Genomic DNA, 26591 nt, shown 5'->3' on the forward strand with positions numbered 1-26591 from the left:
AGGTTTCACTTGGTCCAGGGGTTACACTTTGAACACTTCTGGTTGAAAAAATTAATTTAGTTGTTTCAATGCTAATGTTAAAAAAAATAACTACCTTTCAAAGCCACTTATTTAAGAAGCGTTCGAATGGAAATGAATCATTTTTAAAAGCAGGTTAATCCTAAGGGTAGCCAGTTTTTTAGACAAAATTATATTTGCGGGGCCATTCCAGGATTAAAATTTGGCCTGAGCATTGGTGAAACCCTCCCTTGTCTGGTAATACATTCAGTTGTGGTGAGCCAATGGTACTTGCTGACATCAAGAGAGTAATTTGTTTTTGACTAGGGTCAATGCAGGCAGTCATTAAAACGCAAGGGAAATGCAAAACCTGGTGATGTTAGCAAGTGCGCAGTCAACAATGAAAAACCCTCACAGGACTGAAACTCCCATGCATCAAAGTATTTGAAGCGCAGGAAATTACAGATCTAATCTCTGATATTATTTCAGCCTTGTGCAGGGTAATTATAAATTGCCTCTGGGCTATGAGCAGCAATGCACAACTTCAGGGAAGTGAAGTTGCTGTACTGCTACATTAAACTGTGGCCATTCTTTACGTGAAAGACTGGTTAGATATCTGCATGTGCCTGCTTTATAATGAGTCACTGATCTGGCGATTTCGTCTCCCATCCAAAGCTCAGAGATATTACAATCCTTTGTAGCACCCTGAATACTGCCCCAGCCAGGATCAGCGAACAAGGTAATAAATTTGAAACTTTTTTTTTTTGGCTAAGTACCACACCGGGGAATGCAATTTTTTGTTGTAACATTCATACCACTAAAGTGCCAGGCAATGACTATCTCCAAAAACAGAGAATCTAATCAGCTCCCCCTAATATTCAACAGCATTACCACTGATGAAACTTCCCACCATCAATATCCGGGGGGGGGGCGGAGGTCACCATTTTCCAGAAACGTCACTGAACCAGCCACATAAATATTGTGACTACAAGACCAGGTCAGAGGCTGGGTATTCTGCAGCAGGTAACTCACCTTGTGACTCCAAAAAGCCTTTCCACCGTTTATAAGATGCAAGCAAGGATTGGAACATCTTTGCGCCCATTTTTAATATTATAAAATGTAATATGAATCAGGCATATTATGCATATGCACAGAGATCTCATGTCTGCTCATGCCAAGTTAATGATAACTAAATAGAGAGTACTCACCATGTCTTGTAATTCCTCCTTCGTTTGTAAATCATTTTGCCCTTTCAGCCAGTTAACGTAGGATTCTTCCTCTTTTTCCTTTGAAAGGGGAACAAGGATTGATCACTACTGACTAAATTAAACTAATAGGTACTAACATTTTCGTCAGTTTCCATATAAAATGCGTTTTTGATGGAATGACCCCCTAACCTCTTATCCCTTGCAGATTTCCAATACATAGATGACATGTTTGCTATATTTGAATCTGCAGCTGCACATAAGAATTTCCTTGCACAGCTCAATGTGCCCCATCCTAGCACTCTAATTCAGCTTTGAAATGGAGCAGTCTAATGAGTTCCCTTTCCTTGACGGTTTTCTGCTAATGGGTTCTCTAGTACTATCTGCTGCAAGCCTACCTTCACTGGTCAATATCTGCGTTGGGATTCCTACAGCTCCACGGGCTACAAAATTGGCCTCAACGGCAATCTCGTAAATAGGGCATGAGCCATTTGCTCAACGTGCAAGCTTGATGCCGAAATAGGGTGCGCATCAAGGTTATCCTGTGGGAAAATGGCTGCCCCGATCAGATCATTGCTCAGTGTGTATCGCGCATGCTCACAAACGGGCCTACGCCGACACTTTTAGACCTGAAAAGTGCCCAGTCTCAGGGCAAAGGCTCTCAAAAGTTTGAGCAACGGGTGAAGCTAGCCATTTCACACTACTACTATGCAGTGGCAACTTGAGTGGTGTTTTCCATTAACAGGATGCTGCCGCCAAGCCAAAAAGACATTCTGCCTACCACGCCATGAGTAATATGGTATATGAATTTCAGTGCTGGTGTGATGCCAGGTATGTAGGCCAGATGTCCCAATGACCAGCGGATCGTATCAAACAGCATGCCCCTTCGGCTGTTCACAATAGGCAGAGTACAGATCATACTCAACCAAAACAAAAACAGAATTACCTGGAAAAACTCAGCAGGTCTGGCAGCATCGGCGGAGAAGAAAAGAGTTGACGTTTCGAGTCCTCATGACCCTTCAGTTCTGCTGAAGGGTCATGAGGACTCGAAACGTCAACTCTTTTCTTCTCTGCCGATGCTGCCAGACCTGCTGAGTTTTTCCAGGTAATTCTGTTTTTGTTTTGGATTTTCAGCATCCGCAGTAGTTTTTTGTTTTTTTCATACTCAACCAACCTGTACTTGAAAAACTCAGAACATAATGTCTAATGTTAGATGGGATTCTGAGACTGGGCAGCATTTGCTGAACAATCCTGACTGTGCTAAGAATTACACTAACAACCAATTTAAGATTATCAGTCGAGCTCACAGTGTAGCTCACTTACACTTGCTAGAAGCTACATATATTCACATGCTGGGGACTTGCCCTCCGAAAGCAAACGGATTATGTCCAGAAATTGCACCTTTTTTGAATAAAAAGCTTGGGGGACAGTAGCTTCCTGGTGCATTCACCATGGCAATGCCTCGACCAATCAGAGCCGACTTGCCAGCCAATCAGCATCCCTTTTCTTGAGCAGTATAATTTGTTGTTTCCTTTGAAAGTTGATATTCTTGCATCTGCCCTGATTAGTACAAGATGAAAAGCTTCAATAGCATGTCTCTTTCTTCAGCAATAACAGACACTGTTCACAGCCTTATCCACTGTGCTGCCATGGGGAGGAAATGAAAATGTGGAAAGCAGGAAATTTAAAAGACAGCTGGGGTTCATGGCATTTTTGAAGCAATGGCTCCAGTTAGGATTGAGCATAAAGTAACAGAATGTTCGTTATCCATCTTGAAAAGTGTCTAGCCTGGCCCCTCATCAGTTATACCTCTTAAATTTGAACTGCCTAATTTTAAACAACACAGTTCAGCAGAGTCAAAGTTGCTCAGTAACCGATATCAGCACTGACCCCGAAACCCATGCTATTGGAATATTGAAAGTCGAGTGTTCGTTTATGAATGAACAGAAAGGATTGTACATTTTGCACTCATTTCAGTGTTCACCCCCTTCACAGCCTCGTTGCAATGTTACATTGACAGTAGGTAATGATAGGACATAATGTGACATATCTCACGTATTCCTACGCACAATGTGGAATTATTACAATTTTGTATGAAGAGTTAAGGCAACAATGAAAATGTGAATTGAAAACAAAAAATGCTGGAAATACTCAGCAGGTCTGGCAGCATCTGTGGAGAGAGAAACTAAGTCAACATGTTGAGACATCTTCTTAACATTTGACTCGAAATGTTAATTCTGTTTCTCTCTACAGATGTTGCCAGACCTGCTGAGCATTTCTGGCACTTTCCGTTTTCATTTCAGATTTCCAGCATCCGCAGTATTTGGCTCTTATAACGTGGAACCGAGCGATAAGATAAAACATTTGCCACACAAAAAAAAAAAATTCTGCTAGTAATGGATGTGGTGACACGCATTGCCTCAAACTTGTCATCCTGCCCACACAGTCATTGCAGCAGAGAGATCAGGAACGGAGAATAAAAAATAATCACCTTCTCCTCTTTGGATTTCATCCGTGGTTTCAGAAAACCAAAGCCTCCATCGTCGCTGTCCTCATCGTTGTCTTCAACGAACTTACGAAAACTAAAGAAAGCCCAGAACAATCGATGAGAAAAGCTATGCAAAAAACTTTATAATGTGTAACTTCGAGGAAAGTGAGTGGCATGGCAGGTTAGTGTAAAATCTTTTCCCTCTGACCTCCGAATCCAGCTCGAGTCACCAAGGTGATGGGAGGTTATGGCCCTTGCCAGCTGGTAGGGTCATACCTAGGTGATACGAGCTCCCATTTCACATTGCCAGCACAGTTCAGACGAGCCTCCTTCTGCCCTGCCTAGACCATGCCTGGAGTATTATATAGATAGCAGATGGGGCTTCAGTTTAATATCTCATCTGAATGACAGCAGCTCTGAGAGTGCAGCAATCCCTTAGCACTGCACTGGAGTGTCATTCTAGATTTTTCTGCTCAAGTTTCTAGAGTGGGGCTTAAGCCCACAACCTTCTGACTCAGAGGCTACCCATGGAACCGCAGCTAGACCGAGACAGAAACAATACAGACTCAGACTGTAATTTTTCAAAATTGGTGCCAAAGTTTTGGGGTGGCAAATTTAACTCCGTTCTTCCACAAAATGAGATGGGATTAGGCAAGAAATTATGGGGAAGTTAGCCTAACCCATTGGTCGATTAACTGCCTCAACTCTATCACATGGGGTCAAATTACTTGTACTTGGAGAAACAGGAGTTAATTGGGGCTAGACTGCTAAAATGTCTTGACCAACTTTATATAATGCACTGAAGAAATATCACAGAGGTCAGAAAAAGAAAACGAGGTGGATGTCTTTTATATACTTTTTTAATATACCCAATAAAGTATCATATGAGAGACTTCTGGCAAATAAAATGACGTGGAATTAAGAGTATTGTAGCCACTTGGACAGGAAGGTTATCAGAGCAACAAGTAAAGGAAGATTCCTGGTCTGAAAACAACAATTAGATGGACGAACTAGGAAAATGTCATACTGCATTCAAGCTTATCGCAAGGACTAGTTCCTATATACTCACTTTTCTCTCAGTTGTTTCTGTTCTTCCATATAACTGGGGGATGTTGCTCTCTGAAAGAAGATCCAACAAGTCATCATCACAAAAACAAAGAAACTTTACATTCTTGTTTGCAGGCACCTTTTAGAATAATGATCTACAGAGACTTCTTCAGATACCTAGAACATTCAAAGCTGAGGGAAACGTTACTGGCATGTTCACTGAAAAGTATTCCAGCTTTTCAAGATACCAAAACTTGTTTTATCAAACTAAATTAATTCCCATGATGGCCTAGTGGGTAAAGGTACGACTCTGTGTCAAGTGGCAATGACTAAATGATCATAGGCTTGGATGCAGGTCTGTGCTGAATTAGTTGATTTGAGTAGGGCAGCAGTGGGAAAGCCACAAATGATTTTGGCTATGTAGCAGAAAAATCCATCAGCCAGAGTCTTCTTGTGACTGCTGTCCAGCAACCTTTGCTGGAAGGTACATGTGCACTGGTGGCAGGTAAAACGAGTATAGAGTTCAGCCTGGGTCAATCTCTGCTTAGGGACAGATGAGGAGCAGTTATTTGGGGGAAAAGGGGCATCTCAGCTGACATTTTACTGTGTTAAGGGCGTAATAAAAATGCAAGTTAAGTCAGTGCCTCTGAGAAAGGAAGGGAAAGAGTTTTAAAAACGGGCAGGGAATAATGAATCCTTCTTTCTCTATACCTTTCCAAACCTATACCAACTGACCAGACTTTGCTATGGATATGCCAAACAATTCTGCAGACTCAACACTGAACCTTGCTCCTAGGTAATGATCCCAGGTAGTCAGCTAATCTTTACACTTAATCTTACTGAATCTTTGGAAACCACTGATAATTTCAAATTGGTAACCAGAAGCTCTCTTTCCCCCCACCTCATGGTCACACTACATCAGAGTGAGAAGAGTACCAAAAAGGTGAAACAAATGCGCAAAACAAAACATAAAAAGTACATACATAATCCCATCTTCCATAACTTAGGCTAACAACCCGCATAAACACAAATAAAACAACTTGCTGCATTCCTACCTCAATTTTAACTCTTGATTCCTCTTCATCACTCTCTTCATCTTCATATTTCCTTTGTAATAAAGATAAATACATTTAAGGAAAGGAATAAAAGAATAGTCATTTGGTAGTACAGAACTTGAGTATTGCCGAAAAAATACATTTTGTTGTAGCTTTTTGTCTTGCACTCATCAGGGCAATTGCAAGAATACCAATGTCAGGAGAAGCAACGACTTTATAATGTATGAGAAAAGAGTGCTGATTGGTTGGCAAGTGGACTCTGTCTTTTTCAGCAATAAACAAAAGAATGTTCTGGTTATACAAATTTTACACAAAGATAATGGTGAAAATTGGTATCCATTGAAGACACTTTGCTTACAGAAGTAGTTTGCACTCATTGAAACCTTGGGTCATTCAAACTTTTGATTCTCCCTCCAAGTGGGAGACTCCTTCCCCACATTGAGTGCCTTAACTAGCAGGCTGGCAAAAGGTGGATGAAATTCTTCTACTTCCATAAAAACAGGAGAACCATCCGTTTCTTCCCCATAAGCGATAGCCCTCTAACAAAATGATGAGAATGCATGGCCAGCAAATGCCAGCTTCTCACTAATGGAAGGATGGCGATCTCAACAAAAAGTGGCTTCAAACATCAGCCACAGATGTGAATGAAATTGAGACAGGATGGTAGCTGGACCAAAATAGATTTATACACGCTATAGTTCCAACATTCCTTGACATCGCCAAATATGACTTACCCCTCCTTTTCAAGAATGACCTTCCTTTCATAATCTTTCAGGTACATTGGTTTCTCCTTTTTCCTTTTATTTGCAGTCCTCTCCTCATTACCTTCTTTGCTGGATTCTGCTAATAGAAGGTTTGGGAGGTTACTATCAGGTTCCCTTTAGTAGCTGCATCATTTTTCCACCTGTCTCTCCTCCTTACCCACCCCCGGACAAATTGATGCCAAATATTCATAAAATGAAACCATACTGGAAATCTGAAGTGGAAAAAAAATATTTGATATGCACAACCGGTCTGTCTGTGGTTAAAAAAAAGAGAAAGACAGGTTAATATTTTGGGCGGAGACTTTATCAGAACAAAGCATCTCACTCGAGGCATGCAAGCCACTCTCTTTTAGATGCGGATGAACCTGTTGGACGCCTCTGATATTTTCCATTGTTAGATAAATGTAACCAGGTGCACTGCTCAACCAATATTTCTGGCACTTGCTTACCGGCCAATACTCAAGTTTGGTAACCATGTGCAGGTGTGGTGAAACATTACAGTGATTCTTAGTTTGATACTTAAATGGCTAGATAGCCATCACTTCTATAGATAAAAGTAAAATACTGTGGATGTTGGAAATGTGAAACAAAAACAAAAATAGCTGGAAAAACTCAGCAGGTCTGACAGCATCTGTGGAGAGGAAGACAGAGTTAACGTTTCGAGTCCGTATGACTCATCATCAGAACTTCTATGCGTCACTTCTATAGGTTCCACAAAGCATTAAATTTGGCTCAGTGAGAGCATCTTCTTGGAATTTAGAGTGTCACAGGCACAAGCTCCACTCCAGGACTCGAATACATAATCTGGGCTGACACTTCTGTGTAAGTACTGAGGGAGCGCTTAATTGGCAGAGGTGTCAACTTTGGATGAAACGTTAAAACAAGGCCCTATCTCATATGGATGTAAAAGGATCCATTGAATCAGTCGACAAAGCACAGAGGAATTCTGCCAGTGACCAAATCAATATTTATCCCTCAGCTGACACCACTAAAATAGAATATCTGGTCATCTACTTTATTACTGTTTGTGAGATCTTGTTGCACACTAATTGGCAGTTGTTTGCATACATTACAACTGTGGCTGTATCCCAAAAGCAATTCATGTGATATGCCAATGAGTTCACAGCCAAAGATTGTGAAATACATTATATAAATTACACAGATAAATTAAAGTTTTCTTTTTGTCCTCAACAATGGGCAAAATATCATAAACAACGTGTGTTTACATGGTGAATTTAACATGGGGGGGGGGAAAAAAGAGGGTTAGGGAGAAAATTCCAAAACTTAGGGCCTACATCACTGGTGGACCAAAGGGATGCCCAAGTGCCTGGAGTTCCAGTATTTTAAGTGGAGTGGAGGAGCTTATAGAGATAGAGAAGGGTAAGACCACAGCAGGATTTGAAAATGAGAATTAGAATTTTAAAACTGATGCATTGGTTGTCCGGAAGCCGATGTAGGTCAGCGACCACAGGTGTGATGGTACAACAGCACGTTAAAGAGCCATGTCACAGATTGGTTAAAACTCCTCAAACAGAGGATGTGGGAGACAGGGGTGAGAAAACATTGCCACCACTGAAATTTCCTAAATGACTGGGCATTCACCACGTGGGGGAAAGTACCAACACTTAGGCATTCAAAGTTGCGCAACTCAATTAACCACCTAGGTACCAGGTACTGGTCAAACTGCAACAGGGCCTACCTTCCACTGTGTAAAACTGTGCATCTTTTCGGTAGATTTTGGGATCCTTCTTCTTCAACAGAGATAAGGTCCTGTAGAAGTCTGCATCCAGTTTGGGGTCAGTTTCCTTTTAAAGAAGCACAGAGGAATCTAATTATTGGTCAGACATATTTGATTTGACCTGCATCCCAAAACCAGGGACCACCTCACAGGTGTGGGAAAACAATTCTCACTGCTAAAACAACATGACTTTGAAACTTGCAATTTGAGAATTATTTTGTTAGCGGGCCATTCATTTGGGAGGAAAAGCAAGACTCTCCCAATTTTAGTCAAAGTGGAATATTTTTCCCAATCTTATCTCATTCATGGTTAATTTTAGGTGCCAGAATGAGCAGTCTCTGGGAAAAAACCTGTGGAAACGGCTGAATTGAAGACTGTCCATTGGTACACAAGCTGATAAAAGTGCTGAGGCAAGACACAAAGAATGTTTATGAGGTTTCATGCCACTCACAGCCAGCTTGGTTATGCTGACTAGCCAACCCTAGTCACTTTTTAATGCCAAAATGAGGTTAGGCATTTACTTCATATCCCCTTTGTGGATAAATATCTCAAAAGTTACCCAAAAGTTCCATCACCAAATGAACTTATGAAAATTCTTTACAGTTCTGGTGTCCTTCAGCAATCACTCTTACCAAGTTAGTGGTAATTTGACTCAGTTGCAATTGCTCATGAATCTCAGTCAACTCATAGATTCATAACCTGCTCCAGCATTTGAGCATTTAAAATGGGCTGACGCTTCAGTATACCGCTGAGGGAGTGCTACACTGTTACAGAAGAGAACAAGAACTTGTATTTATATGGTGCATTGAACACAGTAAAAGGTCCCAAAGTGTTTCACAGGAGCGTTATCAAACAATATTTGAGGCTGAGCCTCAGAAAATGATACTGGGGCAGATGATCTAAAGCTTGGTCAAAGAGATAGGTTTTAAGGAGTGTCTTAAAGGTGGGGAGAGAGGTAGAGAGGCAGAGTAATTTAGGGAGGGAATTCCAGAGCTTAAGGCATTGGTAATTGAAGGCAAGGCTGCCAATTAAGAAGAAATGAAAAATACATATGAATATACAAATCAGGAGCAAGAGTAGACCATTCAGTCCCTCGAGCCTGTTCCACCATTTGATAAGAACATGGCTAATCTGATTGTGGCCTCAAATTTACTTCCACGTTCACCCTCTATACCCTCTCACTCCCTTGTCAATCAAGAATCTATCTAACTCAGCTTTAAAAATATCCAATGACCCTGCCTCCACTGTTTACCAGGGAAGAGAATTCCACAGACTAATGACTCTTTGAGAGAAAACACAGGCCAGGATTTTCCCCTCGGCGATTTGGGGGCGGGTCCCGCTCACTGAGGGGAAAATGACGCGGGATGACATCGGGAGGAATCCCTGACGTCATCCCGGGCCATTTAAATTCTTAGGAAGCCGGGCAGACAGCGAAATCAGCTGTCCGCCTGCCAACCTGTCAATGGCCAATTGAGGCCATTGACAAGCTAGTTAAGATAATTAAATACCTGCCCGTCCAACCTTAAGGCTGGCAGGCAGGCCAGGAGCCCCAGCGGGCTCCAGGTTATTCATGAAACTTCATCCACTGGCGGGATGAAGTTTCATGTCCGTTTTTTAAAAATGTAATAAATTTTGAGTGTTTATTATTAACATGTCCCATTTCGTGTGACATTGTCATATGGGAGGGACATGTTAAAATTTTAATATTTTTCTATTTCTAGACTTTACTTACCTGTCACGAATCGCCCTGAGACAGGACTTTGCCTCAGGGAGCAGTGCGCTCTTTCGCACACATGTGTAAAAGAGCGCACTTTGACAGATGGGGATTCCCTCTCCCCCCGGAACAGGAAGCGTTTGGGCAGGCCGCTGGGCGGGCCTTAATTGACCCACTCACTCAAAATGGCGGCAGGCCCCGTTTCGGTGCCAGGGGTCGGCTGTCCACCCGCCACCGAACCGGTGGGGCCCGCACGCCATCCAAGGGCAAAATTCTGCCCACAGTCTCATCTCCATCATAAATAAGAGACGCCTTATTTTTAAAAACTGTGTCCCCTCGTTCTATCTCTCCCATCCTCTCAGCATCCACCCAGTCAGTAGGGTTGAGCAACAGACCAGAATTGGAGGAAGGCAGAGATCTCAAGAGGTTAAAGCAGGGCCAGAGGAAGTTAGAGACTGGGATGAACAATGCCATGGAGGAATTTGAAAACAAAGTTGAGAATTTTAAAATTGAGTAATTGTCAGATCAGATGTCAATGTATGTCAGCGAGCATAGGAGTGACGGGTGATCGGGACTTGGTGCTGCATTCTTGTTCGTCTGTACAGGTGGATACTAAAATGTTCCATGGTACTATTTGAAAAGCACCAAGCACTTCTCCTTCCTCACACTGCACCAAGCACCAACCCCATCCCACCCACTCCAGCCCTTCAAGCCTGCTCCACCATTTGATAAGATCATGGTTGATCTGGCTGTGGTCTCAACTCCATTTTCCTGTCTTCCCCTCCGTAACCCTTGACTCCCTATCAAAAATTTGTCTAACTCAGCCTTGAATAAATTCAATGACCCAGCCTCCACTACTTTCTGTGGAAAAGAATTCCATAGACTAACAATTCTTATCTCCATCTTAAAATGGATATCTCTTATTCTTAAACTGAGTCCCCTAGTTCTAGATTCATATAGACATTTGAGGAATTGGGCAACTGAGAGGTATTCATTCTTGGGACTAGCCAGAAAGCCTCTTTCCTTATTTCACATTTTGCACTTTCCCATTCCCTGATGATCTTCCCTCAGCCATCTAAAATAGATCAACTGATCGTTCAGATCGTTGCTGCCGATTGTAGCATATTATCTACAAAATGTCTGCCCCACTAACCTTCACAACAACGCCCTTTAAGTAATTTACTGTATGTGAAGCACACTGGGACATCCAAGAAAGCTTCAGCATCTCACCTCAAAAAAAAATGTGAAATCTTCTTCATAGGATCAAAGGAAAAGAGACTTCTGTGTTGCATTGTTACCCCCAACCCTTCCTCCTATTACGCCTCAAAATTGTAAGTAATCCAGGCCTTTTATCCTAAATCCAGGAAATCAGAAATGACTTAAAAAAGATGGAAAAGGAGCCGTCATATCTGACTAAGGTTCCCCTGTAAAACATTAACATCTTCAGTCTGCTGCTGTTGGAATTTTCACTTTTTAAAAATACATATTTTTTGGTAAGCTGGGAAAGCAAAAATACAAGTTTAGCATACTTACCACTTCACTCTCATCGTCAGATTCAGAGCTGGAAGTCTCTTCTTCACCTGCTGTATCCCCATAGCGATCCTTCACTGAAAAACAAAGAGAAAGATCTGAGCGGTTTTTCTTGTAATCGGTATAACTAAAATTCTGAAAACATAAAATATTCTCTTCTATTTATCCTGCAGATTCATTTCTCCTTCACTCTGAGCATTACCCATGTACAATTTTAAACACTATGAGAGAAAAATATATTTATATATACACACACAAAATATATTTAACATTTACAAAATTTGTAATAAGCCTTTTCTGCCATATTTTAAATATATATCAGATATAAACAAATGTTTTGTACTTATATTAAAATATATTAGTAGAACAATATTAGATTATATTTTATACATATATCTTTACTGTACATATGGTATATATAAACAAATGTTTTGCATTTATGTACATAGGAGAAGATGGTGGCACCGTGGTAATGTCACTGGGATAGCAATCAAAAGGCCCAGGCTAATGTTCTGGTGACATGCGCTCATTCTGGAATTTGAACTCGATTGATAAAATCTGGAATTAAAAGCTAGTCTCAGTAACATTGGCCACAAAACCGTCATCAATTGTAACAAAACCCATCAGGTTTCAGATTTACAGCATCCGCAGTATTTTGCTTTTACCCATCAGGTTCTGTCCTTAACAAAAATAAAAATACCTGGAAAAACTCAGCAGGTCTGACAGCATCTGCAGAGAGGAACAGAGTTAACGTTTCGAGTCCGTATGACTCTTCAGTGAAGAATCATACGGACTCGAAACGTTAACTCTGTTCCTCTCTGCAGCCAGACCTGCTGAGTTTTTCCAGGTATTTTTATTTTTGTTTTGGTTTTCCAGCATCCGCAGTTTTTTTGCTTTTATCTTAGGCTCTGTCCTTAGCTGGTGACTACCTACATATGACTGCAGGCTTACAGTAATGTGGTTGGCTCTTAATTGCTCTCTGAAACGCCCTAGAAAGCCAGTCAGTTCAAGGACAATTAGGGACGTGCAACAAATGTAATGCCCACATCCCATGAAAGAATAAATTTTTTAAAAACATATATATTCTACTAATATATGTTTTACTGATATTTAAGTAAAACATGCAAATAGGTTTTATATAAAATATATCTCTACCATACTTTGATGTCTATTTAATTCTACTATATAGATTATACATTGAGTTTTTTTTTACTTTATATTGATATTTACAATGCACAGTGAGTTGTTGAATACTTTCAATGGTTTAATTGATTTAGGTGAGATTGTTCTGTAAGCGTTGGAGTCTGAGGCCTATTCCAACAGGCTTCGTGCTGCCACAAGGTTTAAAAAAAAACCAAAACAAAACAAATCAAACCAAACCATTCCCTCGAAAGATGCCTTTTTGTTTAATATACTCACGCCGTTGCAGCTCCTCCTTCTGCCGGTATTTCTCGTACCTGCCGGCGAAACGCTCGTTGATTTTCAGCTCCAGGCCTTCCTCCATTGCCGTTGCCATGCACGCCGCCCGACCCCCAGCGCTGGCGGTCAAAGGTCAGGGGCCACCGCCTACCCTCCGCCAATCACAGGCTGCAAAAGAGAGACACGTGATTGCAAAGCCCTCCTTGACCACAAGCAGCAGCAGCCTTGACCAGACCAGACTGGACCCAATTGTTCATTGTGTGCGTTTTCAAAGGTAAGTTACTTCGAAATATGAATTCTAGGTAAAGTTCCTTCACAATTTAAAAAAAAACATGTTTTTTTAAAAAACTCACTTTTTAAATAAGTTTGCAATCTGATACCATTCCTTTTTCTCTCCTTAAGATGTTTATTCTTATTGTTCTCCCCTGGCACAGCTAAATCAGTACCTCATCCACACGGCCATTAACTTCTTTTTATTTATTCTTGGGCTTGGGTGTTGCTGGCAAAACCAATATTTATTTATGCTATATCACAACGAAAGACTTGTATTTATAGGGCACTTTTCATAGCCAGAAGATGCCCCCAAAGCACTTTACATTACAGCCAATTAACTACTTTTGAAGTATAGTATAATAATTTTAGACAATATTTGTTAAATGTATTTGTTACTTATTGGCCCCTTCAGAGGGCAGTTAAGACTCAACATTGAGGTGCTGCAGTTCCTCTTCAGTGGTAGAGTGGAATTACTGTGTGACAAGTTGACATGGGGAAAAGAAAGACGTGCATTTAGATTGCACTTTCCACTACCAGATATCTGAAAGCACTTTATAACCAATGAAGTACTTTTGTAACGTAGCAAAAGTGACAGCCAATTTGCACACAGTAAGCTCCCACAAACAGCAATGTGATAATGACTAGATCATCTATTTTAGATCATCTCCGTTTCTTCCTCGAACAGAGGCCCAAACAATCCCCATCCACCACTACTCTCCTCCATCTGGCTGAACTTGTTCTCACACTGAACAATTTCTCCTTAAACTCCTCTCACTTCCTCCAAATATAAGGTGTGGCTATGGGTACCCGCATGGGCCCCAGTTATGCCTGTCTCTTTATGGGGTATGTGGAACATTCCTTGTTCCAGTCCTACTCCGGCCCCCTCCCACAACTCTTTCTCTGGTACATCGATGATTGCTTCGGTGCCGCTTCATGCTCTCGTCTGGACCTGGAAAAATTTATTAATTTTGCTTCCAATTTCCACCCCTCCATCATTTTCACATGGTCCATCTCTGACACTTCCCTTCCCTTCCTTGACCTCTCTGTCTCAATTTCTGGTGATAGACTGTCCACCAATATCCATTACAAGCCTACCGACTCCCACAGCTACCTCGACTACAGCTCCTCACACCCCGCTTCCTGTAAGGACTCCATCCCATTCTCTCAGTTTCTTCGCCTCCGTCGCATCTGTTCTGATGATGCCACTTTCAAAAACAGTTCTTCTGACATGTCTTCCTTCTTCCTTAACCGAGATTTTCCACCCACGGTGGTTGACAGGGCCCTCAACCGCATCCGGCCCATCTCCCGCACATCCGCCCTCACACCTTCCTCTCCCTCCCAGAACCATGATAGGGTCCCCCTTGTCCTCACTTATCACCCCACCAGCCTCTGCATTCAAAGGATCATCCTCCGCCATTTCCACCAACTCCAGCATGTTGCCACCACCAAACACATCTTCCCTTCACCCCACCTGGCGGCATTCCGCAGGGATTGTTCCTTCCGGGACACCCTAGTCCACTCCTCCATCACCCCCTACACCTCAACACCCTCCCACGGCACCTTCCCATGCAACCGCAGAAGGTGCAACACCTGCCCCTTTACTTCCCCTCTCCTCACCGTCCAAGGGCCCATACACTCCTTTCAAGTGAAGCAGCATTTCACTTGCACTTCCCTCAATTTAGTCTACTGCATTCGCTGCTCCCAATGCAGTTTCCTCTACATTGGAGAGACCAAACACAGACTGGGTGACCGCTTTGCAGAACATCTTCGGTCTGTCCGCAAGCATGACCCAGACCTCCCTGTCGCTTGCCATTTCAACACTCCACCCTGCTCTCATGCCCATGTGTCCGTCCTTGGCCTGCTGCATTGTTCCAGTGAAGCTCAACGCAAACTGGAGGAACAGCACCTCATCTTCTGACTAGGCACTTTACAGCCTTCCTGACTGAATATTGAGTTCAACAATTTTAGATCATGAACTCTCTCCTCCATCCCCACCCCCTTTCCGATCCCCCTTTTTTCCAATAATTTATATAGATTTTTCTTTTCCCACCTATTTTCATTATTTTTAAATGTATTTCCATCCATTGTTTTATCTTTGCCTTTTAGCCTATTTCGATCCCTTCCCCCCACCCCACCCCCACTAGGGCTATCTGTACCTTTATTATCACATTCCTTAGATAATATCACCTCTTTTCTATTTTTCCTTAGTTCTGTTGAAGAGTCGTACGGACTCAAAATGTTAACTGCGTTCCTCTCCGCAGATGCTGCCAGACCTGCTGAGTTTTTCCAGGTATTTTTATTTTTGTTTTTACTTTCATCTATTTTAATGTTGATTGAGGGATAAATATTGGCTATGACACCTGCTCATCTTTAAAATAGTGCTGTGAGATCTTTTACGTCCTCTTGAGAGGGCAGAAGGGGTCTTGGTTTACACCTCATCTTAAAGGCGGACTGATTTGATTATAAATATAAAGAGGAAAATTTATAATGGAACAATCTGACACAAAAAGTTGTCAACTGGAAGTAAGGTTTTGCGAACAGGGAGTGTGCAGATTTAAGATTTAAAAAAAAAATTATAGGTATCAATTTATATACTCAAACAACATAGCTCCAACTGTAGTCCTTGTTTGGAGTAAGACTGATGTTAAGATAGTTATGAATAAACCCAGAAGAGAATTCAGGTAAACCTCTACTCAGAGTGGTGAGAATGTGAAACTCACTACCAAAAAGAGTAGTTGAGGCAAATAGTGTAGATACATTTAAGCGGAAGCCAGATAAAGGCATGAGGGAGATAGGAATAGAAGGTCATGCTAATTTGTTTAGATGAAGAGATGTGGGAAGAGGCTCACATGAAACATAAACGTCAGCATAGACCCATTAGCTCAAGTGTCCTGTTTCTGTGCGGTACATTCTATGTAATTTAGTTTAAATTCATTGATCCCACACTCTCTGTGCGGAGAACCATGTTCAAAGGGAGCTGAGGTCAGAGACAGGGCTGAAACACTATAGCACTGAACTCTGACAGGTGCTCCCAAGTGTGGCTCCCCACAGGGATTGGTAAATTTAACCACGTGATTTTTGACTATTCATTTTGCTGATAAGCTTTCATCAGCATTGACAACTTTATTATTATAGAACATTTGTTTTTTAAAAAAAGCAAGCACCGATAAAACTTGTGCTTATGTATCATCTTACTATATTGAACTATCTTAAAGGTGATTCACCCAGTGAATTGCCTTTTTTTGCACTGTAATAACTGGTGCAAAGTAACTAAGTAGTGCAGTGTCTAATACAGTATCAATAAATGCTGCAATGACTGTTGCTTTGTAGTAAACTGCAAGAAAACGTTTTAATTTTTACAGTAGGCAGGATTTTTGATATTCAGAGTGAGCACTTCCCCTCTTCTCTCTCTCTCTCCCTCCAAATCACAAAGATTAATTATAATTGTCATCTACTGCTAAAACTAAAGTAACATCACAGGGCAATGCTGAGAAAGAATAATTGTGAAAATGTTGGGAACACCCTAGTTCTATGCTTACTTTTGTTATAGCCATTACCTGTTGGGATCCTGATTCGACAGTTCTGTAATAACTTGCCGGAAGGCGCAAAAGGTTTGTCCAAGGTGACTTACCTGAATATTGACTTGTGGAGCCTGTGCCCTGTTTCTGCTGTCCCCATTGAGCCCCGTTTGGGATCAAGAACTTCTATGCATTTGTGCAAAGTGACTTTTTTTCCACATCAGTTCACATTGTGATTATTCATTGTGCTGGGGTATTGCTGATGGCTCTTTACTGGGAGAAATACGTCTCTTTTAACCACAAATTTATAAAGTTCTTCTCTTCAGTTCCATAGAATCTTAGAAACTTAAAGCACAGAAGGAGGCCATTTGGTCCATTGTGCCTGTGCCGTCTCTTGAAAAAGCTGTTGTGCTTAATCCCACATTCAAGCCTTAAGAACTCTCTTCTGCAAAAGGCAATTGGTGCTGGATCAATTGTTAGATATATAACGGATATTGATAGGTTTTTGCTAACCAAAAGGTATTAAGATAAGGAACAAAGGCAGGTAGATAGAGTTAGGTCGCAGATCAGCCATGATCTCATTGGATGGGAGAACAGCCTTGAGGGGATAAATGGCCTCTTTCTTCTCCTATACTTTTGGATGAAAACCCTGTTATTTCCTCACCCTTAAGTACCTGTTAATCTTCCTTTAAATAAAATATTTATGGAATAAGCTTCTAGTACCTTTTTAGGTTGAACATTCCAGATTCCAACAGTAAGGGATAATAGTTAAAGGGTTGAGAGAAGTCTTTAATCTCCCTGCCTGATGTTCGCTGTCTCTCTTCTAGAGGTGTTAACATATGATGGATACGGCTCCATTATTAACCCCCCCACCACACCCTACCACATACCCCCAACAACCCTCACCTCCAAGCCAATGCAGTGGGCGTTGGCAGTCTATCTAATCACAGAAGGCATCACAGCCAAGTATAATCCTGTTCTCATCTGGGAGTTCCACACAGGTGAGACTTGCACATGCAGTAAGAGTAAGCAACAATCAGAAGCAGGAACGCTGGCTGATTTACTTTTTTTCTCTCTCCATTTCCCACATCACCCCCCACCCCACCCCACCTCCCTTCAGTGTAGTGAAACCAATTGTAGCACTCGTACCGCCAATTCCATCATGTCATACAGTAAACCTGAGACCTTCACATCTGTGTAGCCCGTGTAGAGCAAAAAGAAACACACTCAATGTCCATATTAGAGTTTTCCAAACAAATGTTTTATAATTTATTTGCAGATTTTTAAAAAAGTATAATATCCACCAAACAACAAATGTCATAAATATTATAATTATGTGCAACATCAACCAAATTACAATCCAGCAACCTATAAAGTCTTTAAACATTCCCCCACCCCGCCCCACCACCCCCTGCCAACCCAATCTTAGTTTTGTCCCTTATTCTTCCCCACTTTCCATGAGGCCTGGAGTCCAACTGGGATGGGTTTCCACAATTTCCAACCAGTGCCATGCCCCATGTGACCATTCTCAACGTAATGGTTTTTTTTTTAAATGTGAAAAAATCTTTTTATTCTAGGCAAACCCCAAACAGTTTAAAAACGACAAACTCTTTATCAACAACAAAGTGCGTCTACACGGCACTTTTAATGTAAAAACATCCCCATGCACTTCACCAAAAGGGCGTACAATGTAAATGACCATTGAAGCAGAAAGGAAGACATTAGGATGGGTAAAGAAAGGCTAGCTGAAAGACATGGGCTTTAAGAAAAACTTTTAAAGATGGATAGAGAAGTGCGGAGGCAGAGCGGGAGCTCTGAAGGACAGGGTCGGAGTGACTGAAGGTTGGCCCACTAATGATGGAGGCACAACACAGAGAAGTTTGGAGTAGGAGCTCAGTGGATGGTGAGGAAATTGAGGGTGAAGGATGTGGTTCTCATGGATGAGGTAAGCTTGAAAAAGGCAGAGGAAAAACAGGAGTAGGGGCAGGGGAGGAGAGATGGACAAAGAAACTGCAGAGTCTATCATTATTCTGCTCTCTATCATTATATCACTGCTAGAAAAGGAAAAATGGCAAATTTGAATTAAATCTTTGGAACAAAAAGCAAAAATAAATATACATATATTTTTTGATGTTCCCTTTCTTAAATTATAATTTTGGTTTTTCTCTCAGTCCTGAGGGACCGTTGCCTACTTCTTGCTGAACCTGGTTGCAATCACGTAATGACAGGCCTAGTGCCCTCCTTCTGTACTGTAACCATTCTATGATTCTGATTCAGCGGGGACTGAAATCCCTGCCTGAAAACCTCTGGGTCACCTCTTCAGCGCCCTCAGAACCAAAACCCAGTCAAAGGCAATACACCCACTCGGCAAGGAGCTAGTTGCCAAGTCCCTCTCTGTGTAGGAGCTGAATGGATAAATAACTAACTTTAAAATAAACTGTTAAATTAACTTTTGTTTCTCTCATACATCTTATTGAAGTACCATCACTGGTAGCACACTTCTACCATCTAGACAAAGCTTCTTATATCTACAGCACCACTCTTCTAACAAAAGATCGTCAATCTAAAATGTTAACTCTATTTCTATCTCCACAGATGTTGCCTGACCTACTGAATATTTCTAGCATTTTCTGTTTTTGCCTACCAAAGGGAAATTTAATCACCAAGGGAAATTTAATCATCACTTTTATTTAGCTAATGAAATGTTCCAAGGCACTTTGAAGAAATGTTAATGAAACAAAACTTGACACTGAGCCACACAGGAGATACTAGGGAGGATGGCCAAAGGCTTAGTCAAAGAGGCATATTTTAAGGAGGGGCCTTAAAAGAAGAAAGAGAAGTAGAGAGGCTGAGAGGGTTAGGAAGGGGATTCCAGAGCTTGGGTCCCAGGCAGCTGAATTCATGGCCACCAATGGTGGAGCGATTAAAATCAAGGATGGTTAAAAAGCCAGAATTAGAGCTGTGCAAATGTCACAGAGGATTTTTGGACTGGAGGAGATTAAAGGTAGGGAGGGACAAAGTCATGGATGGATTTGAAAATTAGGATGCGAATTTTAAAATCAAGGCATTGCTTGACCCGGAGCCAATGTAAGTCAGCAAAAAAGTTTTGAAGAATGAGAGGTGATCTCATTGAAACCTGCAAAATACTTAAAGGGATACAGGTAAGATCTTTCCTCTGTTCGGGGAGTCTAGAACTAGGGGACACAATTTCAAAATAAGGGAGAAACCATTTAGGACCAAGATGAGGAGAATTGTTTTTACTTAGAGGGTTGAGAGTCTTTGGAATTCTCTACCTCAGAGGGCTGTGGAAGCTCAATCATTTAGTATGCTTAAAACAGAGAATGACAGATTTCTAAATGCCAATGACGTAAAGGAATATGGGGATAGTGTGGCGAAAAGACTTTGAAGTGGATGATCAGCCATGATCATATTGAATGGCGGAGCAGGCTTGATGGGCTGAATGGCCTACTAGTGCCACTATGTTCCTAAACACAGGGTGTTGAGTGAATGAGACTTGGTGTGAGCAAGGACACGGGCAGCAGTGTTTTGGATAACCTCAAATTTACAGAGGATAGAGTGTATGAGACCGACCAGGAGTGCATTAGGATAATCAGGTGTAGAGGTAATAAGATACGGATGAGGGTTTCAGTAGCGGAAGAGCTGGCAGGGACAGGGTTGGGCAATGATGTAATTGACAATCTTAGACATACTTGAACTGCTAATCAGTGTTGTTTTCTAAGGACAAGGAAGTTGAAATGCCAAAATTTCACAGAAGCATTCATTGGCTGAGCTACTTTATCCATTTATTTGCATTCAGCTACCACACCCAGTGACACGAACACTATGTACTAACTCAGTGTTAAGGAAAATCTTGTTCAATATCCCAATGCAAAGGGTACTCTATAACCAATTTGCAGCTGCCTACGAACATTGGTAGGACTGTTGTTCACTCAATAGAGCATTTACTATGACAATGTCATTATGGCAACATATAGAGCATTATAATCAGTACCTGTATAATTCAGCGCAAGCAGGGTTGTTACTTTATGATAAAAATAGATTTTAACAAAGTTATTACCAGACATTCAGGAACCTTTACCTGTACTTTGCGGATTATATTCCACAGTTTTGTCTATTTATCCCATGGAAATTGAAAACCAGTGGTCTTGCAGTTGAACAACATTCAAATTGAGAACCTAAGAATTTCACATTTTTAAAAGAGGTTAAGTGTGTTCCCATTTTGGAAAAAAAGACATTTAAAGCTATGCCTTCAGGATGAAGGGTAGTTAATCTTCAGATATAAATAAGCTTAAATATATACGGAATTAATAAAGCACCAATGACTGAAATTCGCTGCTACATTAACTGCTGTCTGTTTCCTTGTAAGAATAAAGGGAGAAAATAACACAAAGTCACTTAATGTGTACAGTACAACTCATTTCGCTTTGCTTTTTTTACAGTATGTTAAATCATTGTAAACACACATTATTTAAAACAATAAAGTCCGGGTCTTCATCTCCCTAATCCAGGAGATTTCTCTCTTTTAGAGACATTTGTCTTCCAGGAGGTGTTCCCGGGCTGAACAGTGAGCTCCATTCAACCTCAGAGACCCCCTCAATCAGTGCAGACCTCCACATCCAATTGACGGCTCCTGAGTATTCCGTAGACTGAACTTCTCTTCCATCAAAAGTCCCTTGGACTTCCTCGTATTATGCGATAATAAATTAGTGGAACTGCACTGGTGTAATGTGCTTTGGAGCTCTCCTGCAGAGGACACAGTGCAGTGCTCAGGGCTCTTAAAGCGATTCAAGCGAAACACCCTTGGCTCAACTGATGCTGGTCAGCAAGCATTTTTTGGAGGAGTTGCCACAGTAGGTCAAAACCTAAAGGGATGATTTCGAGGGAAAAAAGGAACATTATACAATGGGTCCACAATTAGCAGTGCAAAGTAGGAGTTCAGTATGGCGGAAAGGAAGGATTCACAGCATGGCTAAGACCATGGATTGAGAGAGGTAAATTATAAGCAATGTCAGCATCTCTTAACAGGCCCTGAATCAGTGTGGGGTTTGGATCTCCATAGCTTGCAACTGCTGCTCTAACCAGGCCACTACTCCAGTTCTGTTGGAGGCCCTTGCCAGGTCCAGTGGCGTTTGCCCACTGGAATTCTTTTGCAGGATGCTTGACTTTGGAGCCAGGTACTGGACAAGGTCCAAGTAGCCCTCTTTGGCAGCCAGGTGTATGGGCAGGCAGCCCATGGCATCTCTGATGTTAACGTCCGCCTTGTATTTAGTCAGGACCATCATGGTATCCAAGAAACCACTCCTGGCCACGTCATGTGCCGGAGTGAAGCCCCATTTATCCTGGACATTGGGCTCTGCCCCGTTCTTCAGTAGTTCCTCTGCGACCAACGTGCTGCCCAGCATCATCACCTGGACAGAGGAGCACAAAAAAGCAGGGGTTTAGGACGCTAAGTTTAACCAAGCAGCTAGCTTTATGAGATTTGCCAATGAAATCAATCCGACTATTGATAGCGTGCGCCATGTACAGAAGGCACTGCAACATCTCACCAAGTCTTTTTCAATGGTGTGTCCCAAGTTTACGACCTCCATCACCCAGTAGGGCAGGGGTAGCCAGCGCATGTGGATATCGTCACCTTCAAGTCATAGACATCCTAACTGGGGCATATCTTGCTGTTCCCTCATCGTCACTGGATCAAAATCCTGATGCTTTCTGCCTAACAGCACCTTCACCACACGGACTGCAGTGGTTCAGTGAAGACCTGGCACTGTATCAAGGGCAATTAGAGATGGGCAATAAATGCCAGCCTTGCCAGCAGCACCCACATCCCAAGAATGAACGATGAGATCGACATAGCAGCAGGAACAATATTGCAAAACGATGGAATGAATTTTATTTTTATCTTAAACTAATAGTAACAATGCTCACAGTGAGTCAGAAGATGTGTTGATTTATCATGGAGCTGTTTTTCCAAAATGGGTGTAACATTTGGACTAAATAAATCAAATTCTACTTTTATTAAATGGTATTTTGGAATTTATAACTGATGTTTTGGGGGATTGAATTCTAAAACTTTCTCCACTTTACTGTGAAAGCTATAAACGAGTGACCCCTGTATATACATTCCTTGGTCTACATACAGGTATTGTTATCTCTAACCATTTGGGTAAGTGAAAAATATACGTGCGATCTGAAGTAGGCTATCCTGCCCCTCATACATGTTCTGCCATTCAATTAGACAATGGCTGACCTGTATCACAGCAAGATGGTAAACAGTAAGATTCACCAATTGTAGGTGGACATTTGATCATTGATTGCACTGAGGATGGGAAATGAAGCTTAACTGCACTTGTGGAGGTTAGAGTGAGGGGTTGGTGAGTTATGGGCTTTGATAACAGTGGGGGGATGGTTCTTGGTCTTTGGGGATGGGGCTACAGGGGCTTCATGGCATAGGATTTTGCTTTGATATTGCAACACTGTAGAGAAGGAAGCTAAAGTTAGATAGAACTGAAGGTTTAGCTCAATGGTGGATTCCTGCAGGAGTAATTACCACTTTAGGTAGGGGAGTAGAAAACTGGCTGTAACTGGCAGAACCTACTTGCTTCCCGTTTAAATTAGCGGACAGAGGGGAAAATAAAGTGGGGGGGGTGGGAAGGTGTCACATGTCAGCAACCCTAGTTTGTTACTTTCTAAGGGATCTTCGTATATGTTGAATTAAATTTCTTTTCTGATCAGATTCTGGACATGTTTCTGTGTGCCCCGGCGATCTCTGTCCGTTTCCCTCTCTGTCTCACAGCTGTAGAGTAATGTAAACATTCTAATCATGTATCTCTCTGTCTCTCCCACAGCTGCGAGAACGTGTAGACATTGCAATTACTACCTTCCCCTGTGATTGCTATGAATTTGGCTCTGTAACAGGCCCCGGGGCGCTGGGCCGGGCCGAATGAAGTCTATCACGGGAATTTAGACACTTAGGAGTCAAAAAAAAATCCTTTGCAGAAGTTAAAAGCGGCCCCTTTTATACAGCAGTGATAGGCTTTCAGAGTCTTGTAGAGTCTAGGCACCAATGCCTCGCAACTGTCAATGGTACAGCATCTCCCACACCACAGTGTACTAATCTCAGCCAGGGGAGGCACAGTGTGAGGCCAGATATATGGTCAAAGGAGGAAGTAGAAAAGGCTTGGGCACAGAACACAGGACTTAGGAGCAGGAGTAGGCCATTCAGCTCTTCAAGCCTGCTCCGCCATTTAGTAAGATCATGGCCGATCTGGCTGTGGTCTCAATTCCACTTTGCTGTGTGTGCCCCCTCCCCCATAAACCTTAACTCCCCAGTCTATCAAAAATCTGTCTAACCCTGCCTTGAATAAATTCAATGACCCAGCCTCCACTGCTTTTTGGGGAAGAGAATTACACAGACAACCAACCCTTTGAGAGAGAGAAAATTTTTCCTCATCTCCATCTTAAACGGTTAACCTCTAATTTTGAAACTATGTCTCCTGGTTCTAGTCTCTCCTACAAGTGGAAACATCCTCCCGGTATCTACCATATCAAATCCCCTCAGGACCTTGTGTGTTTCAGTAAGAACCTTAATATCCATAGCCAGACCATTCAGGAGTGAAATTGGGAACATGGGACTTAGGCCAGTTGGCCCTTCAAGCCTCCTTCAGTAAGGTCATGGCTGATCTAATTGTGGTTTTAATTCCACATTCCTGCCTGCCCTATCAGGAAATTATCTATTAGGAAACAACTCTAAGCGCAAAGGGTGACAGAAGTTTAGAACTCTTCTGTAAATGGCAATTACTTGGCAAATTGTTCATTTTAAAATTGAGATTGATAGGTTTTGTTAACCAAAGGTATTAAGGGATATGGGACAAAGGCTGAGATATGGAGATAGCAAAAGATCAACCATGATTTTATTGAATGGCTCAAGGGGCTAAATAGCCTCCTCCGGTTCCTTATGTTCCACTCCTCCCAAGACCATGAAAACATTGGGCAGGAGAGCCAATGCACTTAAAATGGTAGCCATCCTCAGTATGGTAAACACAGCAGTAAACCTTGCCTGTAAAGTGTCTCCGACTGTGGGAGGACAAATAGTTTTAAGAGCCCCCGCCCCAGCCCCAGGTGCTGAAATAGGAAATCTCAACGGGATCGGACGGGCGGAATTGGTTGAGGAGCACCACGGATTGCCCCAACTTCCCACCCAGGACCCTTCGCCCACCATCAGTGTGTGTGTGAGAGAGGAGGACAGTGTCGGAGTTGGCTATGGGCTCACTTGCCTGTGGAACAATACGCTCTTGGTACGGGCAGAGGGCCCTAGGGAGAGTCCGCTGTTAAATACATACCGTGGATGCCAAAAAGCATTGTGCGAAGAGGTGACATCAACCCATAATAATTCTTCTAACCTCACCCATTCTTAAATGCTTTAACACTCCCCCCCCCCCAGTTCTAGTTTAAAACCGATCTTTACTGGTTTCGGTTTTAATGAGGAGTATTGTATCGACCGCAAAAGCGTAAAGTTAGCTGAATGGCAATTCTGCAAAAAAAAAACAGGCTGCATCCGCCCTAGACATTCCCAGCTTCAGGCTCCGCCCTTTCGTAGTAAAAGTAACGTAATTACTGACATATTCCTCAATGGTTGTCCCTTTCGCTATTGTTTTAAAAACGAACAAGCCGGACCTTTTGGCTCTCTCTGTCTCTCTCACACTACTTCCCCGATCTTCCACCCTGCCACTCCGGTGCAAAAAAACAGGCCGCTGGGGAAAAAGTTTTGGAGGTTTCCCATGTCATAGCGGGTTTTCCAACCTCAGCCGACCCCCCAAAGTGGGTTAACCACTTGGTTAACCCCGCCCCCACCACCCAAAAAAAAAAACTGCGCCTCAAACAAACGTCCACACCTTTCGGCGCTGTGGCAGAACAGGTTAAATCTTCCACGACAGGTAGAACTGAATGACATCTTCCCCCTTTCCTACTATCGCAAAGACCACAGGGGGCAACACTGACCGGGGGGGGGGCGGGGTCTCAGTGTCACTCACACACACACACACACACATCTCTTGCAATTAATGAATTTGCTGTGGTCCGGCACCAGAACTTGGTAAACAAAAAGATGTCGACCCCCCCCCCCCAAATGGCTTTAAAGCCCCGGGATAAATGGGTGCAACCCCCAACTCCGGGGGGAGGGGGGGGGGGCTAGGATACAAGTATCTCCCCGATGAATCTCTTTCAAGAGGCACCAACCTGCAGTGCGGTTTGTTCGTATTTGTTCACCGCATTAGCGTCCACCTTCCTCTCGGTCAGCAGTCGCTTGACTTCTCGCCAGTCTCCCTGTGCGGCAGCCTTGGTCAGCTTGTTCCCGTCCGATACGTTTTTGCCCATGTTTGTGTGTGTGTGTTTTTTTTCCTTCTTCTTCTTCTTCTTTAACCTTTCCTCCCTCCTCCCCGCGCCGCCGCCGCCAACACTGGACCCCGAGTGCTTGCCCCCGATGTTGTTGTTGTTGCTTGTATGTAAGCTGCAAGTCTTGCCTTCTCCACTGCCGGTCATCAGTCAGCTCAGCGTCCCACCCACCCACCCAACCCGCGCGGTGACTGACAGGCGCGGCCGCCAATCAGACCGGGCCGCCGCGCAAATTGCAACCCAACCTTCCGCGGCGGCCAATCGGAAGCGCGGAAGGCGCCCAAGCTGTAGCGATAACCGCTGACGTCAATCCTTTGTGACGTCGTCTGATTTTCTTTTTGGGTTACTGGCGCTTTGGCCGCACACGCGCGGAGACCCGACCCCCCCTCTCTCTGCGTCCCCAGACACAGTGACAGCTCCCAGGCAACATCA

The 26591-nt window shown here is 42.6% G+C and overlaps 3 protein-coding genes across 5 annotated transcripts in view; 1 reads left to right on the plus strand and 2 right to left on the minus strand.

Annotated features, from left to right (window-relative positions):
* kri1 (KRI1 homolog) overlaps positions 1-13079 on the minus strand; it is a 35335-nt gene extending 22256 nt beyond the window's left edge. Inside the window, exons 1-8 of one of the 2 annotated variants that reach the window (XM_078531428.1) lie at positions 12958-13079; positions 11542-11615; positions 8256-8361; positions 6527-6632; positions 5793-5844; positions 4760-4809; positions 3694-3784; positions 1206-1283 (exon numbers count right to left, since the gene is read on the minus strand). In XM_078531428.1, coding sequence (XP_078387554.1) covers positions 1206-1283; positions 3694-3784; positions 4760-4809; positions 5793-5844; positions 6527-6632; positions 8256-8361; positions 11542-11615; positions 12958-13054 — 654 coding nt within the window. In that variant the 5' untranslated portion in view covers positions 13055-13079. Of the gene's footprint in view, positions 1-1205; positions 1284-3693; positions 3785-4759; positions 4810-5792; positions 5845-6526; positions 6636-8255; positions 8362-11541; positions 11616-12957 lie in introns of both variants that reach the window. The other variant, XM_078531427.1, reaches the window with a different exon arrangement.
* Positions 13080-17987: 4908 nt separating this feature from the next.
* On the minus strand, positions 17988-26158 carry LOC144668947 (cyclin-dependent kinase 4 inhibitor D-like). 2 transcript variants are annotated; one of them, XM_078531441.1, is made up of 2 exons: positions 26004-26158; positions 17988-22177 (listed from the first exon to the last, which is right to left on the minus strand). In XM_078531441.1, the coding sequence occupies exons 1-2, from the start codon at positions 26139-26141 to the stop codon at positions 21803-21805; spliced, it is 513 nt and encodes a 170-aa protein (XP_078387567.1). In that variant the 5' UTR covers positions 26142-26158; the 3' UTR covers positions 17988-21802. The 2 variants fall into 2 exon arrangements, with proteins under 2 accessions (XP_078387567.1, XP_078387568.1); XM_078531442.1 differs by lacking the exon at positions 26004-26158 and adding an exon at positions 22316-22680.
* The window catches only part of LOC144668772 (uncharacterized), a 219612-nt gene continuing 215046 nt past the window's right edge, over positions 22026-26591 (plus strand). Inside the window, exon 1 of the mRNA XM_078531102.1 lies at positions 22026-22038. The gene's annotated coding sequence lies outside the window, so the exon portion shown is untranslated. The remainder of the gene's footprint in view (positions 22039-26591) is intronic.

This window comes from Cetorhinus maximus, chromosome 28 (assembly GCF_964194155.1).
Source record: "Cetorhinus maximus chromosome 28, sCetMax3.hap1.1, whole genome shotgun sequence".
Lineage (NCBI taxonomy): Eukaryota > Metazoa > Chordata > Chondrichthyes > Lamniformes > Cetorhinidae > Cetorhinus > Cetorhinus maximus.

Excerpts from the sequence above, each read along its gene's own strand:
- LOC144668947 (XM_078531441.1), bottom strand. The coding sequence starts at position 26,141 with ATGGGCAAAAACGTATCGGACGGGAACAAGCTGACCAAGGCTGCCGCA. Across the intron at positions 22,178-26,003 it reads ACGAACAAACCGCACTGCAG|GTGATGATGCTGGGCAGCAC; the intron begins GTTGGTGCCTCT and ends TCCTCTGTCCAG.